This window comes from Schistocerca nitens, chromosome 6 (genome assembly GCF_023898315.1).
Source record: "Schistocerca nitens isolate TAMUIC-IGC-003100 chromosome 6, iqSchNite1.1, whole genome shotgun sequence".
Lineage (NCBI taxonomy): Eukaryota > Metazoa > Arthropoda > Insecta > Orthoptera > Acrididae > Schistocerca > Schistocerca nitens.
Window position 1 is genome coordinate 49,531,299 of NC_064619.1, and position 19,023 is coordinate 49,550,321.

The 19,023-nt window shown below is 36.9% G+C and overlaps 1 protein-coding gene across 2 annotated transcripts in view; it reads left to right on the forward strand.

Moving 5' to 3' along the window:
- The first annotated feature begins 442 nt into the window (after positions 1–442).
- LOC126262548 (nitrilase and fragile histidine triad fusion protein NitFhit) overlaps positions 443–19,023 on the forward strand; it is a 64,142-nt gene continuing 45,561 nt past the window's right edge. The window contains exons 1-3 of one of the 2 annotated variants that reach the window (XR_007546740.1): positions 443–839; positions 9,412–9,567; positions 9,644–9,843. Coding sequence is in view for 1 of the 2 variants with exons in the window: in XM_049959233.1 (XP_049815190.1) it covers positions 657–839; positions 9,412–9,567; positions 9,644–9,843 (539 nt within the window). In the remaining variant the exon portion in view is untranslated. The remainder of the gene's footprint in view (positions 840–9,411; positions 9,568–9,643; positions 9,844–19,023) is intronic. The other variant, XM_049959233.1, reaches the window with a different exon arrangement.

Genomic DNA, 19,023 nt, shown 5'->3' on the forward strand with positions numbered 1-19,023 from the left:
CCGCCACCCGAATACCCATCTTTGTCCATAATGTCTCGGGGCGCCTTTTCATTTCGTAGTGACAAACTTTTAACTTTTATTTTTTTTAAAAAATGATTTAACAGAAGCTTCATATTTTCTGCCGGCCGCAAAAGTTTGTGCTCATTCTGGGCTATAGGTTACATGCCTCCCATTGCTTCAACTTTTACCTAGAGGTAACTGTTGCACCAGTTGCTGTTTACGAACTATTCAAATAAGGCGCTATTACTTACGTAATGCGATGTAGAATTAAGCGGCATTTCTTCCTTCAAAAATTGTGCTAAATTATTGTATCTTTTCTTTAAAACAGTCGTATTATAAAGTAACTTTCCAAATTTAATTTTTCGCAACATCAGCATATTGATTGCCATTAATATAAAGTGAACGTGAAACAAAAATGACTAGTGAGTTAATTGGCAACCCTGAGGAAAACAGATCAGACGACGCGCGAAGTACATTTGTTATGATACTTTCTGACAGTCGAAGTCGTATAACGTAATTTACCGGTAAATATTTGTATTGAATCTTAAATTCTCCGTATTGTAAACATAACCTTCTCAGAGGACATTCGAAGTGACCTTGGAAACAGTGTTGCGGAGAGATAACCGATGCTTGCGAGTTAATAACTTGACATACTCATGACGAGATTAGGATTGTTCTTGTGTCTCGCATCGTCAACAACGAAGAGAACTTTCGCCACAATAAGTACAATGGAACGGAAAATAATAGCAGTCTGTCAACTTACAGCCACGAATGACAAAGATAAAAACTTCGAAACCTGTAAATCTTTAATCGAAACTGCAAAAGAAAGTCGTGCACAGGTAAGGCTGCTAACAAAAAACGCAGTTTTGCAGAAATCACCCCTTTCAAGCTACACCACTGTTCGAAATTTGATTACTTTATAAAAATTTCTGTTGACCTGGTGTTCAACACTTGTAACTCTGGTATAAAATCATTACCAAAAATTTTCAAAATACAGAAAACACATTGATGTCTGTGTACTATTTGTATAAATAGTGGCACGAAAGGTGTTGTCAGGGAAAATATGGATGAAAACAACACTAGAAACAAGCCAGGTTCCAAATATAGCAGCAAACAATGCAAAGAAAAGCTGGGAAATCAGACAAAAGTGAATACGATAAAAATTTCAATAAAGTACTACAAACTGCTGGGCCCAAGCCATGACAAGTTATTAAAGACTGTACAATTGTTTGTCAAACAATCCAGTTTGCTGTGTGAAATAGTTTTACGATCTGGGTTGTGCCGAGATCAACTTGTAGAAGCAACCACACTCACTGTTTATTTGGCTTACACAGTGCTGTAAGCCAATAAATGTATAATTGTTATTAGTATGTAGGATAATAAGTCATATTCAGCGTCTAAAAAATGTTTTTGTGCATTACTTTTATTAATTGCATTTAATCCCTGTGTCACCATATCTTGTATTTAGCAGATGGGTTTGTTAACTGTGTTCACCAAGTTAGTAACTATTACTGGTTCACTCATTCCATGTGTTACACCATATTCAGGTATAGAAGAATGACATATCATTGTCTTGCACCATTAGTTACTTCTTCCATAGATCTAGGGTGTGACCGTGTGTTATAGTTTGAGTGGCAGCATGTGGAACAGAATGATTACTAATCAGTGGTTTCAGTTGTGAGGATAATTGGATTATGAAACTTAAAATGCAATGTAGAAACTAGTGGTGCCCACCAGCTTCCTCTGTTTAGGGATGGGTTTTCTAACAGACTTAATGTGGGTTATCTCATGTAACCTACTATAACTTTACCTCTAATTCATGTAAATTTCACAGTACTTTCCTATGTGTTCCATCTTTCACCCAAACCACTTGAAGAAGTCACAGGGCATAAGATCTGGACTTTTGACAGACCACACAAATGGTAGTGAGCGACATTAAAATTTTTATCAATAAATTTAGACATGGTTGCCATTGTTAAAATTTGGGCAAACAATGTGCTATTTGAACTTGCCAGGACTGAACATTGACTCATGACATAGAATGAGATGTCATACATACTGGTACAAACCCAGCAGGAGCCAAACATTCATAGTATTTATTTTGCTGTTATATTATTTTTAATGTGTAGATTGTAGTTACAGACTGATCTGTAGCAAAGCCCAATAATAATAATAGAAATAATAATAATAATAATAGTAATTTTATTGTCATTAGGCCATTACAGCAATAGATCATGTCAGGCATATAATACAATATAACTGTTAAGTCAAAGAAAACAAGAGGCATGTCATTAATACTACAGAATTATATTTCAGTTGAAATAATCATTTATGTCATAGAATGGGTGAGCAACTAGCCATTCATACAGTTTTTGTTTGAATGCTTGTTCAGTTAGTTCGTGTACATATTGTGGAAGCTTATTAAATAATTGCCGAAAATTAGATGGGTAGATCACGTAACTAATGAGGAGGTATTGAATAAAATTGGGGAGAAGAGGAGTTTGTGGCACAACTTGACAAGAAGAAGGGACCAGTTGGTAGGACATGTTCTAAGGCATCAAGGGATCACAAATTTAGCATTGGAGGGCAGTGTGGAGGGTAAAAATTGTAGAGGGAGACCAAGAGATGAATACACTAAGCAGATTCAGAAGGATGTAGGTTGCAGTAAGTACTGGGAGATGAAGAAGCTTGTACAGTATAGAGTAGCATTGAGAGCTGCATCAAACCAGTCTCAGGACTGAAGACAACAACAACAACAACAACAACATTAAATAATTTGTGCTGTCAGTTCATAGCTGTTAAGTGACTTTGACCATCTGTGGTAAGAAGTATAAATGCATCTGCTCTTTCTCGCGTTGAGGAAATGTATATTTTCTCTACATTTTGCTTCCAGTAACTCTTTTTTTGTGTGGAGTAAAACATGGTAAATATATAGGTTTATTACAGTCATGATTTTTTATTCACAGAACAATGGCTTGCAGTGTGCTTTATATGGAGAACCAGTAATTATCCTAATGTTTTTCTTTTGTAGTATTAGGATGTCACGCACTGAACTAGAGTTCCCCCATAAAATAATACTATATGTTAGGATGCTTGGGAAAAATGCAAAATACAACGTTCTAACATAATTTTGAGGTACACAGTCCATAAATCGCCATGACAGAAGCATCGCTCTAGATAATTTACCAGTAATATATTGTTCATGTTGGCTCCAGGATAATTTTTCACCTATATATACCCCTAAAAACTTAACACAACTAGGAAAATCTGATGGAGGCTTCTGTTTTACACTGATAACTATGTGCTGCATTTTGTTATCATTCAGTAGGAAGCCATTTGCTTTAAACCAGTAGGCTGCTTGAGCCATTGTCTCTGCAACACAAGCTTTGAAGCTACTGAAATCATTACTACAATGAAGGAAAGTTGTATCATCTTCATGTAGTACTGTCGTGGACTCGATGAATGGTAGCAGATCATTTATCATCTGCATATAGTACTGTTATGGACTTGATGAATGATGGCAGATCATTAATCATTATTGAGAACATAAAAGGCCCCAGTACAGATCCCTGTGGTACACCTGTTTTAACTAATTCAATACTGTACTTTTCTTTACCTACACAAACAGCTCACTTGCGATCCTGTAGGTGTGGTTTTAATAGATTAAGACTGTTACCTCCACTGCCGTAGCACTCCATTTTTTCTAGGAGTATTTTATGCTCTACACAGTCAAAAGCCTTACTTAGATCACAAAAGGTGAATTGAACAGCAAATCCTTTATCCTCAAAAACTTGATGTATGTGTTTGACTGCTGAGTCTATAGCATCAACAGTTGACAAGTTTTTCCTAAAACCATACTGTGATTTGCTAATTATTCATGCATTTTCAAAGGAAACAGATAATTGGTGATATATTACTGATTCAAACACTTTTAGAGAGAGCTGGGACTATGGAAATTGGTCTGTAACTTGAAGGTGAGTCAGTATCTCCTTTTTTGTCTATTGGGACTACCCTAGATACTTTTAGCTCATCAGGAAAATATCCCTCAGATATACACTTATTTATGCAGTATGTTAAAGGATACACAATACAATCTATTACTTTTTTTAGTATGTCTAGATTATAACTATTTTGGTTTCTTGGTGGCAAAGCTAACTAATATCAGTACAAAATCATAGTGTAGCAGTAAGTCTTACTTAGGAAATACACAGAGTTGTAATAGAAGTGTGGCAACATAGGAATGGTCCTAAGTCGGCTGCATGTGTGTGGAGTAGCGTGCAATGAAAAATGTGAAAAGGCTAAGTAAACAATGCATAATTATTTTATGGTATCAAGCTAACTTATTCCAAGTATACACAAATGTAAGAGAATTGAATAAACATGAAAAAACCCATCTAAACAGCCAAAATCAAGTGACTTCCAAATTATCTAAAAATCAGGAACTTAAGGAAGTAGAATCTGTCAAATTCCTGGAGATATTTATAGAAAAAAATTATCCTTGTCTTTCCATATAAGCTACTTGGCAAAGAAGCTAAACAGTCTAGCATTCACAGTGACAATATTGCCCTGTGGCAAGTGGCATTGGCACTAGGAAAGCTGTTTACCACAGCTGTTTTGAAGCCATTTTCAGATACGGAATAATCCTTCAGGGGAATGCAAGTGATGTGAATAGAACATCATTACTTCAGAAATCTCTCTTTATAAATGTGTGTAACATTAAGTCTAGAGGATCATGCCCACCTTTATTCAGGGATATAAAAATTTTGACTGTTTCATGTATTTACATTAACGAACTTTTTGTCTTTATCCACATCAGTCCAGAATTATAGTAGAGGGAAACATTCCACGTAGGAAAAATATATCTAAAAACAAAGATGATGTGACTTACCAAATGAAAGTCCTGGCAGGTCGACAGACACACAAACAAACAACAAACATACACACAAAATTCAAGCTTTCGCAACAAACTGTTGCCTCATCAGGAAAGAGGGAAGGAGAGGGAAAGACGAAAGGATGTGGGTTTTAAGGGAGAGGGTAAGGAGTCATTCCAATCCCGGGAGCGGAAAGACTAAGGTAAGTCTTTCCGCTCCCGGGATTGGAATGACTCCTTACCCTCTCCCTTAAAACCCACATCCTTTCGTCTTTCCCTCTCCTTCCCTCTTTCCTGATGAGGCAACAGTTTGTTGCGAAAGCTTGAATTTTGTGTGTATGTTTGTTGTTTGTTTGTGTGTCTGTCGACCTGCCAGGACTTTCATTTGGTAAGTCACATCATCTTTGTTTTTAGATATATCAGTCCAGAATTATTTATAGAAAACCATTTTTAACATATGTATAACACAAGAAACAAAGATAATGTCGTATTTCCATCTCATAGACTAAAACTCTACTCCGGAGTCCTCATTAGATGGCTGTGAAGATTTATAGTAAATTAAAAAACAAATAACTTTCATGGTATGGAATTAGGTTTACTGGAGATAAGATTATGCATCATCGTAGTTCAAAAATGTTGTTACCCATTCATGAAACTTTTAAATGATGATGAAGGTTTCTTTGTTGAGTAATGATTTTTGTAAATTGAGATTGTTTTTGTTCTTTGTTTGACACATTGTGTGTATCTCAGGTACATTATGTATATTTATAAGTCTCCTGTATTTTAAGTGAATGATTTACGTGTGTGTTTCATGAGGCAGTAAAATTCTGATTCTGTTTATTGAGGAGGCAGTCCCAGACAGTCACATTGTAAAAGACTGCAAAAATAAGCTTTCGGGCAAATTCTGTAATGGCACATATTCACACAAGCACAACTCATATTCACATAGCTGCTGTCCTACAAACTGGAGCCTGACTGCCATCCAGGACTTTCCATTGTCTAATCTACGAGTAATAGAATTGTATGTTAGGTATAATCAACAGAGCTAGTTCATTTGTTAAGATATGGTCCTCGAATTCTGGAGGATGGAGGCTGATATTCAGTGCAGTCATCTTGATTTATATTTTCTGTGGTTTTCCTAAATTACTTCATGCAGTTTCTGGGATGATTGATTAAAAAAGATGACAGCTGACTAACTGCTCTCTTCTCTCCTGATTAGACATGTCTATGTTCATAGTCTGTAAATATGATTTATACTTTCCTTGTAGTAAGCTCTCACATATATAACTGTAAATTGATAATTGTGCAAATATCTTACTAATACTGAGATTGAAAGGGTAGAGTATGGTTGTGAGTTGCCAAAGTCCGTTAATGTGCTGTCCTGGATGAATGAGAATGACTGTAATTCTTGTTGTGAATAAAATAGAACAGAATAGAATTTATTCATCCTTGGACAGTTTACATGTTATTGGTGTAAATATTTACATATAAATCTAAGAGACATGTACATAAAAATTTGATGATATTTACATCAGTGACACATTGTCACATGTAATGTGAAAATTATATATGTGAGAACCTTTTAACCAGTGATTTATTGCAGCTTAGTATGACAGTAGTCAAAACTTTGTCATTTAAATCTGATTCCTCATATCTTTTATGAAGTGGTTCACTTTCTTCTTAAACTAATTTGCTATAAAAATCTTAAATGCGCTATAGGAGACAGAATGGGAAGATAGACTCCCAGTCTATTGAAAAATCTGGAGCCTAGATAGTTTGGCTGTTGTAAACCTTAGCTAGCCTGCTTCAGGATATACCATTTGATTGTTATATAATACAATGAATGGGAATGGACCCATTACTGAGCCCTGTAAAATGCTTTTTGTAACAGGAAATGAGTTTGAGCTTTGGTTGTTTATAGATACCACCTGCTCTCTGTTGCTTAGGTAAGACTCGATAAGGCGAGTAATGTTCTCTCCTACTCATATTACTGGAGCCTTTCGATAAGTGCACTATGAGAGGCCGTATCAAAGCTTTTCTCGAATCTAGAAGAGTTGGACAGAATATTTTCTTAGTCTCAAAAGTAGGATGTATTTTTGTGATGATAGTCTCAACTACTTTGACAAAGGAAAGATGAGGTCTGAAACCATATTGTGAGGAGCTAAATAGATCATTTTGGTTGATGTGCTGGTTCATCTGTTTGTGCATACAGTATGCTATAATTTTTGATATGATTGGTATAGTGAGATGGGACGATTGGACAATAGTTATCAAGGGATGCTTTATCACCTTTCTTATGGATAGGTGCCACGGTAGTAATTTTTGGGCAGTCTGGGAAAATTCCTTCATGTAGCATTTGGTTGGTGATTTTGGTTAGTTCTTTATATTTTTATTACTTAATTTGGAAGTCCTTTGAAATTTTCTGCTTTTGAGTTTCTAAGTTGGGCAATTGGTTCACTAACTTGTCTGTAGGGTACACAAGACCAGCAGAAGTTGTCATGTTGCTTACTGTCTAAAGCTGGGAGCAAAACTACAGCTTTATTTGAATCTTCATTCAGATTTTTATTTGCGTCAGAACTGGTAAAATGTCCATTTAAGTTATTTGGTTAGATTGGAATATTTTTGTGCTTATTTTTGGAGCTTATCTCTGTTTTGTTAACTTTCCGCACCGCTTTACACTTATTTGTTGAACTGAATATATAATTGTCGTTGGCTGTCCTCTTGGCAACTCTAATTTCTGGTCTATACAACCTTCTTGCTGTTGTGTAAGTTTCCTTCTCAGCTTGTCTCAGTTGCAGTCTGTCATAGTGTACCATCATTTCCCCCTAGGTTTGCTCAGGTATGGCATGTACCAGTTTCTCAGTTCTTGAACTTTATATAACACTGGTTCTGCTTTGTGTATTTTTGTGATACTTGGGACAACACAAGTCAAGGTTCTCCACTAATAATTCTAAAAATTAGTGAGTACTGTACCCCAGTTTATGTGATTAAGATTGACTTTTAACTTTCGTTGATTGGTATGGTTATTCTCCTAGGTCACTTGAAAAACTGTATGTTTTGTTGTTTAGAGGTTGCCTTAGCCAAAGCCCTGCATGATCTGATATTCCGAAGAAAGCATGCATTGTGCCTGGTGGGTTTGTCATTTAGACCGTAGAAGTTTAGCAATCTTAATGTGTCTAATAGGTGCTTCATATGTTTGGTCTTATACCTAATCTCTACTTTCATATCGCCGAATATCATAAATCTGCCATTTTTATATTTTAAAAACATTTTTGTCAATTTTTCAAAATTTTCTGTAAATTATTCTATGTTATTACTAGGGGAATGGTACACTGATACAGCTGTTAGTTGTCAACTTGGCATCAGTATTGCTGAAACATCAAAAACTGTTTCTATACATAAAAAACTTACATCTCTCACTTCATATTCTAAATTATTTGTTTCTTTGATATAGATTGAAATGACCATCGTGCTTCAAATTTATTCTACAGTAACATGTCACTAATTGGTATTGATAAGGTACACTTAAAGATTCAAATTCACTATGAATTAGCCAATGTTCATTTTCTAGCAAAACCTGACAATTTAATTCTTCCAACCATTAATCCATTTCTGTAAGTTGATTTTTAAGTGACTGTACATTAATATGTGAGAAAAACCCATTTTTTGCATTGATATCTGGCTGGCTAGACATGCAAAAGTCTTGGATACTGTCAAGTGGCTGCCCCGATGAAATGCATCAGATGACATATGCTGTGCCTCCATTGGGTGACTCACCATAAAAAATGCTGAGGTTCCTTCCTAGTGCATTTCAGATGAGATGTTTTTTCTGCAGGTGTTGTTGATAATGAAGGTGTTGGTGTGGTCTCGCCTGTGCTGTGAGAATGCCAGTTTAAGATGATTTCCTGTTGGGTATTTGGTTCCTGTTGTTGATGTCTAATCTAATTGTTTATATTTTTAACAAGCAGTTTTTCCCTAGGCCATTAAGGTTTATCCATGTAGAGTGTGTAATCAGCAGTCGTGTTGCTAACATCCAGGATTTTTAAATTTATGAAATGTGTGCATAATATTGATATTTGTTTATTGGCAGCAGTAATTTCCTTGTTTACTCATGACTGTGGAGATCAGTCGTATCGACATGGGACATTCAGTGTGAAAACATTTGTGTGTGTCAGCTGTCCTGGGCACTTTTTTGAATCTAGTTTTGCTTTTTAAGTTACTTTTTTGTTTACGTCATTTGACCAACTGCAAACACAACATAATCTTTCGAGGACAAACTTATTACATCTGTGGACCATGGTGTGTATTTTACTGATATTGGTATTCAGTGAGCATTTTATGTCTTTGTTTTTTTTGCTGCTGTCATGGGGAGACAGACTTGTTGCCAGTAGTTTCTGTTTTTCCCAAACTAGCATCCATACTGTAATGAAATGGGGATGAGATGCTGTACGTATCATTCTGTCATATTATGTTGCTTATTGTCTTTCCTTGAGTGTAAATTCTCACTAATAACATAGTTTCATTGTTTTTTTTTCTTTAAGATGGTCTTTCTTCCTGAAGCATGTGATTTCATTGGAGAAAGTAAGGATGAGACATTTGCATTGTCAGAGCCTTTTCCAGGCCCATTGATGCAGAAGTATTGTCAGTTGGCCAAAAACAATAATGTGTGGCTCTCTCTGGGAGGTTTGCATGAGAAGGTAAAATAGTTTTCTTTTTAATAAAACTGTGATGACTATGCTGTACATATAATCTGATTTACATTTTTATTTTCAGGTGTCACCCACTAAAGTAAGAAATTCACATGTTGTGATAGACAGCTCCGGAAATATGGCAGCAATCTATAGAAAAACTCATTTATTTGATGTTGAAATTCCAGACAAGGGAGTGAGGTTAAAAGAATCAGATTATGTTGAAAGAGGGAAAGAGATAATAGCTCCAGTTGAGACACCCATTGGAAGAGTTGGTCTCGCTATTGTATCCTTAAAATAAACTTGTTCTCAGTCATATTATCCTCTTGATGATAGTATATGCATGTGGTGCCCATATTTTAGGGCTTCTATTATTACTAATATAGAAACATTTTGCTACTGTTTCTACGTGATAAATACACTGCTGGAGAAAGAATTAATAGCCCTGGAAAGACATCAATTTTGATCCGATGATGGCATATAGCACATGGGGGATAGTAGACATCTGATAATGGTTTCAGCATGGTCCACCAACAGATAGCATAGTGGCATAGCTACCAGAGCACCATCTATCTGTGTCTACATTTTAGTAGGAAATGCTCGCAGCCAGAAAGCTCAGTGTGGTGTAAACATGTGAAGCAAGCGGGTAACCTTGCATGATGCACTCGTGTTTCGTACTGGCAAATGAGTGAGTTTGAAAGGAATTAAATTGTGGCCTTCCGAGTGGTAGGATGGTCCTTTCAGAGAATTGCCACTCAAGTTGGACGTGCTACGTCAGTGGTCACGTGGACATTCTCACACCCTAGATGAGGTTCTGTTTGTCCACACAGCACAGATGCCCACCAAGATCATCAAGTGTCAGACTGTGCACTATCTCAGCACAGATAAGAGGATTTGTGAGCCTAGACACATCAGCATGGCCTGTTACAGATTGATTATTAGCTGTGGGACTACAGGCACGCACAGTCTAACGCATTTTCCAGTCAGTGACTTGCTTGGCTCGGCTGGTGTCATCTGAAGATCACTTGGAAAATGAAATGGAATGCTGTGGTCTTCAATGATGAAAGCAGATTCTTTCTTACTGCAAGTGATTGTCATTTGTGCGTACAGTGTAGACCTGGTGAGTGCTGTCTTGTAGAGTAACACTCTGGCCCCTGCAAAAAGCTATGACTCCCGTTCAACTTTGATGTTTCTGGAGGGGATGCTAAACCAGTGCTTGGTACGTGCAGAATGTTGTTAGGCCTGTTCTTTTGTTGTTCTTGCAATAGGATGGTGGTGTGTTGTACCAAGAGAATAATGCTCGCCCACACACTATCCCTGAAGCTCAACACACCCTGCAAGATGTACTGCAACTTCTTAGCCAATGTGATCTCCGAACTTTTCTCCAATTCAGCACGTGTGGGATACGATATGACAAGAAGTGACTCACACACCTTGTCAATCGACAACAGTTACAGAACTGTGTCAACAAGTCGAGTAGGCATGGCATCACATATCTCATGACAGTATAATTGCCATCTGTATGATTGACCCTGTCATCCAGGGTCAGCATCTGCATTCCCACCTGTGAAGGCTACGCCACTTGCTGATATGGATGTTTCAGCATGAGTTGATACCTGGTACCTCAGATCCACTTGTTCTATTGATTTATAAATGTAATCACTTCATGTACTCCATATGCACTGTTGCAACAATAAATCTTGAGTTAATTGGAAACCTGTAAATGGGTGTATTAAGTTTTTTCTGGCAGTGTATTTTGTACTATGTTATATGAAACCACAGAATCGTGGAACTAATAGTTTTTTATTTTTGGACCACTGATTGCACCTTGTCCATATTCTCGTATTGCACATATACTTCATCAGTTCTTTAATGTTGTAAACTGTACCACTGTGAACACTTCCTTCAGGCTCTTTTCAGCTTAACATGTATATTTTTTTATTTATGTACTTGTTACTTGCAGTAACATAAAAGAGTGTGTGTGTGTGTGTGTGTGTGTGTGTGTGTGTGTGTGTGTGTGTGAGAGAGAGAGAGAGAGAGAGAGAGAGAGAGAGAGAGAGAGAGAGAGAGAGAGAGAAGTTGAATTTGCATGCAAGTGGCTTACTTATTGTCAAATGTCCTGTACTGCATCGTCAGCAGCAGCAGCAGAGATATACATTCATGTTGCTCCTGCACGTTTTCTACTGTCATCTGCCCACCTTCCATAAGGTATATTTCTCGATCCTTTTTTCTCTTGGAATCCAACAAAAACTTTTCATGGTCCGCCAATAACCCATTTGCAGCGCTATGTATTCTCTCTACATCTTCCACTCCAGTTGTGACGTTCGCCTGTTTTATTGTCTCGTTGATAGTCCTCTTGGTGTTGATGTACTGAGTTGTTATACTGGCTGAAAAATGGGGGGGGGGGGGGGGGTGGAAGTTCAACACTGAATACTGTAAATGATGTAGCCGACAGGTGCACATTTGCGTTTCACCGTTATTTTCTTTCACTGTTCATAACCCCCCAATATTACACACTTATATGGCCAGTTAACTACTGGTAAATGTTGATAAGCCTCATTAATAGTTTGCAGGCATACGTCAGCATACTGCTACAATAGTTTGCAGTTGAACATCTATGAGCAGTAAAAACCTAACCACACATTTCACAGTCTTTCAAATAAAGTGACTAGACACATGCCCTATTTGAGTTACACTTATTTCACAGTTAAGTTGATGCATTTTTGTTGTTCTAACCAACACAGGTTTCTTGTCTGAAACTCGCCCGATGACTGACTGTCTCGAGACCAAAAATCAGGCCTTATATAGCATTACAGTTATAGGCTCTGAAACTGCACATTGTTTGACATTTAATTGACAGAAATTACAATTGAAATAATGCTTCATTCAATTAATTGGATATATAGCAAAATTCCGTCTTTTTAACAGTTTCTTCTTCAACACAGGTTAAGCTGAATTATTTGTTTAAATGATGAAATTAAAAGATACAGTTACTCAAACAATATTTTTACAAGACTGGTAATTACTTTGAAATTAATTAAGGGCTTGCTCTGCTAACATGTTTCGAATAGATCCAAATAGAGGCTTTAAGAATACTATCAGTTGTTCCTCCAAATGTTTATAATTAGTACAGAATTATATTTGTTTATAAGTCAACAACAGAATTTAAGTTACGAAAATATTACTAATTTCATCCTATAACAAAAGTATTAACTAGGAACAGTTGAAATAAATTAGAAAATCAATTACATACATAAAACTTAAACACAAAATTAGATCTGGTGTTATGTTCTTTAAAACTGAGGGCCAACCTTTCTCTTTTATGAAAATGCAGATTATACTCACGTATGTTAATGGTAATTAGCCAGACATGAAAAAATGACTTTTAAGGAGGCAGATGGCAAAAAAAGAGGGGAAGTAAAAAGATCCCAGCTTGCTTCGTCACACAGTCCATCCCATGATGTATTTATTTCTTTTTTTGACTCTCCTATTAATTTCCATCAAGCATCTCCGAATTGCTCACAGGGAAACCCTCAATTTTTGGATTGTTTTTGCTTTAAAAGCCTGTGTCTGATTGCCATAAGTTAAAATTGTCAACATACACTGAATGTGAACATTACTTTTCAGGAAGTTGGTGTTGGAAATAATGTAGCTTCTCAAAAGCACTCGAAGCCATTTTTACTCTTATGGTCTTTTGCTGTTCATCCAATCATAGTCTTCAGCTGTTGTAAATACAAAAACACTTTAAACTACTGAGACTAAATCATCAGTATGGCTGTGGAAATTACACTGTGTGTCAACGATTTAAGAAAAAACATAATCTACGCAGTCACCTATGCATGGAAGAGAACACTTGATATTTAGAAACTGCATCAACATACATTCCGTATTATATATGACATTTTGTTGTTGGTACCTGTGCAATTTCTGGTTGCAGAGTGCAGTACTGCGTCATTTAAAAATTTCATTACTACTTCAACAATGATGGCAAGAAACTGTCTGTAGAGTTGATGCTTGTAGTAGAAGAAAAGAAATTGTATATTGTTACAAGCTTAGCTCTTCCATACATTAATGCTTCGCAATTTCCAATTTCACTCAAATTAGTAGGTTGAAGATGTTTGAAGCTTCAGATCTGTATGCTGTATATGTAAACAACTGTAACTTATTTAAATTACTAATTTTTATAACTAAATAATTAAATTAATATTTAGTTCTTACATCTGTCAATTGTATGGCCTCTAGGCCTATTTGGTAAATGTCAGACCACTGATCCAAATTTCAGTATTAAATCTTCAGTTGGTCCTAGGATTGCTTGTCACTTGTAGTTTCTTTCACCTGTGGCAATGATATATTAATGTGAAAAATGCCAAATTGCACTGTGACTCAGAGCTCATGATAAACTATTGGTCTCTGTATAACTGAGGGTTCAAAGCGACATTAGAGTGAAGCACAACACAATGTTCTAACCAACCTTGAGGTTGAGGACAACTCTTCTGTAGTCTCTCTCTCTCTCTCTCTCTCTCTCTCTCTCTCTCTCTCTCTCTCTCTCTCTCTCTCTCTCTCTGTGTGTGTGTGTGTGTGTGTGTGTGTGTGTGTGTGTGTGTGTGTGTCTCATATGCGTGTGCTGCCCACTATTGTGTCATGTGGGATTGGTTAAAGATCATGTAGTTGTGGTAGCATGCTTTCAGTCAGAAGGTCCAGGTAAATATTTGCAGTGCTTTGGCCTACTTCACTAAAGCTCCCTAATCATGTGGAAAGGCTGTGCTGATCTCCAGATGTACATTTTTTGTGTATCCAAGTTCCTGAAAGATGAAAGATTACATTATCTCTGAAACAGACTCAAGTAAGGAAAATCTCATCCGCAGACATTTATTGCAGCATGTTAACTCCAAACCCTTTTTATTATAGTTAATCTTTTTGTTGAGTGCCTAAAACAACTGCAATTTGTAAGGGTATAAATTTTGGTACAGTGATTCCTGTACAGTCTGACAGACATATAAATAGCCTTTTCAACAGAGTGATTGAAGGTTTATCTTACACAATCAATATTCTTGGTTATCTACTCCTCTCAAACCATACACTGTCCCTGTCTCCGTAAATTTCTTGTGCTTTATACAAACTGATGGATGTTGTGATGAATCCCCTCCATATTTAGTTCTGAAGGTCTGTCTGTACATCCAATTTTGATTCAGTAAACCTGTGCCTGTTCTTGGGGAGTTATATAACTCTTGTACATAGACCTTCCGTACTTCAGTTGTGTTTCATTGCTTAGAAGCTATTTTCCATCCTGAGCTCTTGATATTCATACAGCTGCTTCTCTTTCCTCCAAAGGCCTCTTTAATTTTCCTATGCACTATATCTATATTTGCCCTAGTTATACCACTTCTATAGACCTGCATTTGCCCTCTAACCATTCCTTGTTAGTGCTTCTAATTGTTGGTGTTGTTGTGGTCTTCAGTCCAGAGACTGGTTTGATACAGCTCTCCATACTACTCTATCCTGTGCAAGCTTCTTCATCTCCAAGTAACTACTGCTGCCTACATCCCTCTGAATCTTCTTAGTGTATTCATCCCTTGCTTTCCCTCTATGATTTTTACCTTCCACACTTCCCACCAAAACTAAATTGGTGATCCCTTGATGCCTCAGAATGTGCCCTACCAATCGATTCCTTCGTTTAGTCAGGTTGTGGCACAAACTTCTGTTTTTTCCAATTCTATTCTGTACCTCCTCATTAGTAATGTAATCTATCCATCTAATTGTCAGCATTCTTCTTTAGCACCACATTTCAAAAGCTTCTACTCTCTTCTTGTCTAAACTATTTATCGTCCAAGTTTCACTTCCATACATGGCTACACTCCATACGAATACTTTCAGAAACGACTTCCTGACACTTAAATCTATACTCGATGTTAACAAATTTCTCTTCTTCAGAAACGCTTTCCTTTCCTTTCCTTGCCATTGCCGGTCTACATTTTATATCCTCACTACTTCAACCAAATAAGTTGTGTCATCTACATATATTTTATCGCTTTTTCCAGTTGTATAGTTGTTATATTTGATATTTCGGTTGCCTTTTCATCAACTTTCTTGCTCTGAAATCACCTCTCTTGTTGGCATTCCACAACTAGTTCTGTCTCATCTTGTTATGAAAAGTTTTGGGTGATATTCCAACCTAATTGTTTGTTGTTGTTGTTGTGGTGGTGGTGGTCTTCAGTCCTGAGACTGGTTTGATGCAGCTCTCCAATGCTACTCTATCCTGTGCAAGCTTCTTCATCTCTCCATTCCTACTGCAACCTACATCCTTCTGAATCTGCGTAGTGTATTCATCTCTTGGTCTCCCTTTATGATTTTTACTCTCCGAGCTGCCCTCCAATACTAAATTGGTGATCCCTTGATGCCTCAGAACATGTCCTACCAACCGGTCCCTTCTTCTTGTCAAGTTGTGCCACAAACTCCTCTTCTCCTCAATTCTATTCAGTACCTCATTAGTAACGTGATCTACCCATCTAATCTTCAGCATTTTTCTGTAGCACCACATTTCGAAAGCTTCTATCCTCTTCTTGGCCAAACTATTTATCGTCCATGTTTCACTTCCATACATGGCTACACACCATACAAATATTTTCAGAAAAGACTTCCTGACACTTAAATCTATAGTCGATGTTAACAAACTTCTCTTCTTCAGAAACTCATTCCTTGCCACACCCAGTATACGTTTTATATCCTTTCTACTTCAACCACATCAGTTGTTTTGCTCCCCAAATAGGAAAACTCATTTACTACTTTAAGTGTCTCATTTCTTAAACTAATTCCCTCAGCATCACCTGATTTAATATGACTACACTCCGTTATCCTCATCTTGCTTTGGTTGATATTCGTCTTATATCCTCCTTTCAAGACACTGTCCATTCTGTTCAACTGCTCTTCCAGGTCCTTTGCTGTCTCAGAATTACAGTGTCATCTGCAAACCTTAAAGCTTTTATTTCTTCTCCATGGATTTTAATTCCTACTCCAAATTTTTCTTTTGTGTCCTTTACTGCTTGCTCAATACGTAGATTGAATGACATCAGGGATATGCTACAACCTTGTCTTACTCCCTTCACAACGACTGCTTCCCTTTCATGCCCCTCGACTCTTATAACAGCAGCCTGGTTTCTGTACAAATTGTAAACAGCCTTTCACTCCCTATATTTTATCCCTGCCACCTTCAGAGTTTGAAACTATATGTGGAAATTAATACTTGGTACATATGTCTGTGAAAGTAATGGTGATCACACATTCCAAGATACAGGAAACCAACTACCAAATGCAGTATCAATTTCAGTTTTACTTAAATTTATGGATTTGTTATGAGAAATTATGTATTATTCTTTTAACAGGTTAGTAGGTGCTATTTCTGTATTTCTGTGTCACAAAATTTTAGTACTCCAATAAGTACGTATTCTGACACATGTACCGGTATACTGATTATGTGTAGAAATTACAGTATTACTGATCAAAGGAAAATGAAGTGCTCCAAAAAATAATAAATCAAGAACTTGTTTGATACATATTCATAGGTACATGCAGCTATGGTGAGGCATCAGTAAGTCAATACAATAGCCTTTTGTTGGACAGAGGAGCAGATGTCAGTACAGATAGTTTAATTAGCTTCACATTTGTTTCTTGTTTTGTTTATCCTGTTTCATTTGAAGTTAGTTATGTGTAGGGAGGTGCAATTTTGTCAATTGCAATACTTGGTAGAAAGGTGTGAGGAAAACAAATGTATTGTTATATGAGGCTGGAGGCGTATCAGCTCTATACAACATTCTACAATTTGAAATAGTAGTGTGGAATTGTGAACATAAGTACTATGATTGACGCAGCCTGCATGCTTGAAAACACTAATGTGTCCTAGAAAGAGAACAGACTCAGTATTTATCTCCCTTCAATGTTCTGCATTGAGAAGAAGGTGCCAATGTACAGGGAGTTATCCAAAATTAACATTCGTCTTCTTCAGATGACACAAAATTTCACTAGAAGAAACATGTTTCATTATGCATTGGGTGGAACAATGGCAATTATCAGTGGCTGGACTGCATTAGCTCTCTCAGAGTTTGCCAGTGCCAAGTTTACAAGCAGGCGCTGTGGGAGCTGTTAAAGTTTGCAGACCATAGAGAATGCTGTCATGGCAGTCCCAACAGCTCACAAACTTATGAATGTTATGAACTAAAAAACTATACAGACTGTCATATCTAAATGAACTTTACCTAACTCAAATGTAAGCTAATACTGCTTAAGCAGGGACACTTTGAATTAGTAGTCCAGTATTGTCTTTGGATGTTGAGAAAATTAAATTTCACCAATTAGGATAGACATGTATATGTGTATATTGTGTTGTTTTAGGTACCTTTGCCCTCATACTTAGAATCAAGACAATCAAGTAGGTCTTCCTGAGCAAATGATGGCTGAGATGCATTTCCAGGAAGAATTGTCTGTTTAATAATTTTAATACTTGTTGTATCTTTATGTTTTGTCTACAACACGTTGCTGAAATATTGCCAAGACATTGGACCACAATCCAGCCTCGCACCACACTGCAGCTAATGAACTTCAATGCTATTGTTGTTGATGCACTTCCTGGCTTGTCTTCCTACTTCTTCGGTAAAATGAATACCAAAATAATGAAGTATGACTGATATAATCCCAAATTGGAATGTCCTACACCCAGTTTTTGTGTTGATTTTCTGTGGGGCATGGACAGATATCAGGATGTGAGCCAACCCAGTGCACTTAGGAGGCCACCAGTCTGAGGATAACAAAACTGTTTAATTAATTAATTTTCAAAGAAACTTCAATTCTAAAACTTGTCTCAGCTCACTGATGTGTCCTACATACTCTCTGTAGACTTATTTACAATGACCTTGCCATACATGGCTATTTTCTGGGCACTGATTCAGACACTGTTATTCCCAGGTGTCAATGTTTGGTCCACACTCAGATATGTCTATCTTCCTAATGCACTGTGGTAATGCACTGTGGTCTTCAATCTCTGTTCGACTGTATGTTGTGCCTACCATGAGGGCACTGACAGTGTTTTCATGCACTGGGAAGTGGTTTGTATTAGAGTGCTCCCGTGCCTGACAAAGTTACAATGTTCTCTAACACTATTATTTGCGTACATTAATTGCCAAGAGGTATCCACCTCTAGAAGTCAGTTTGTGTTTGGCTCAATAAGAGTCAGGATCTATTATTTTTGCAGTTTATTTGTAATTAACTGGTGTTCAGCAAAACCTGTGTTATTGAAGAAGAGGACATAAAACAATATTATGAGAAGGAAAGTTGATACTCACCATATAGCAGAAATGCTGAGTTGCAGATAGGCACAACAAAAAGACTCTCACAATTAAAGCTTTCTCCCATCAAAGCCTTTGTCAACTATACACACACAGACGTGCGCGCGCACACAAACACAACTCACGCGAC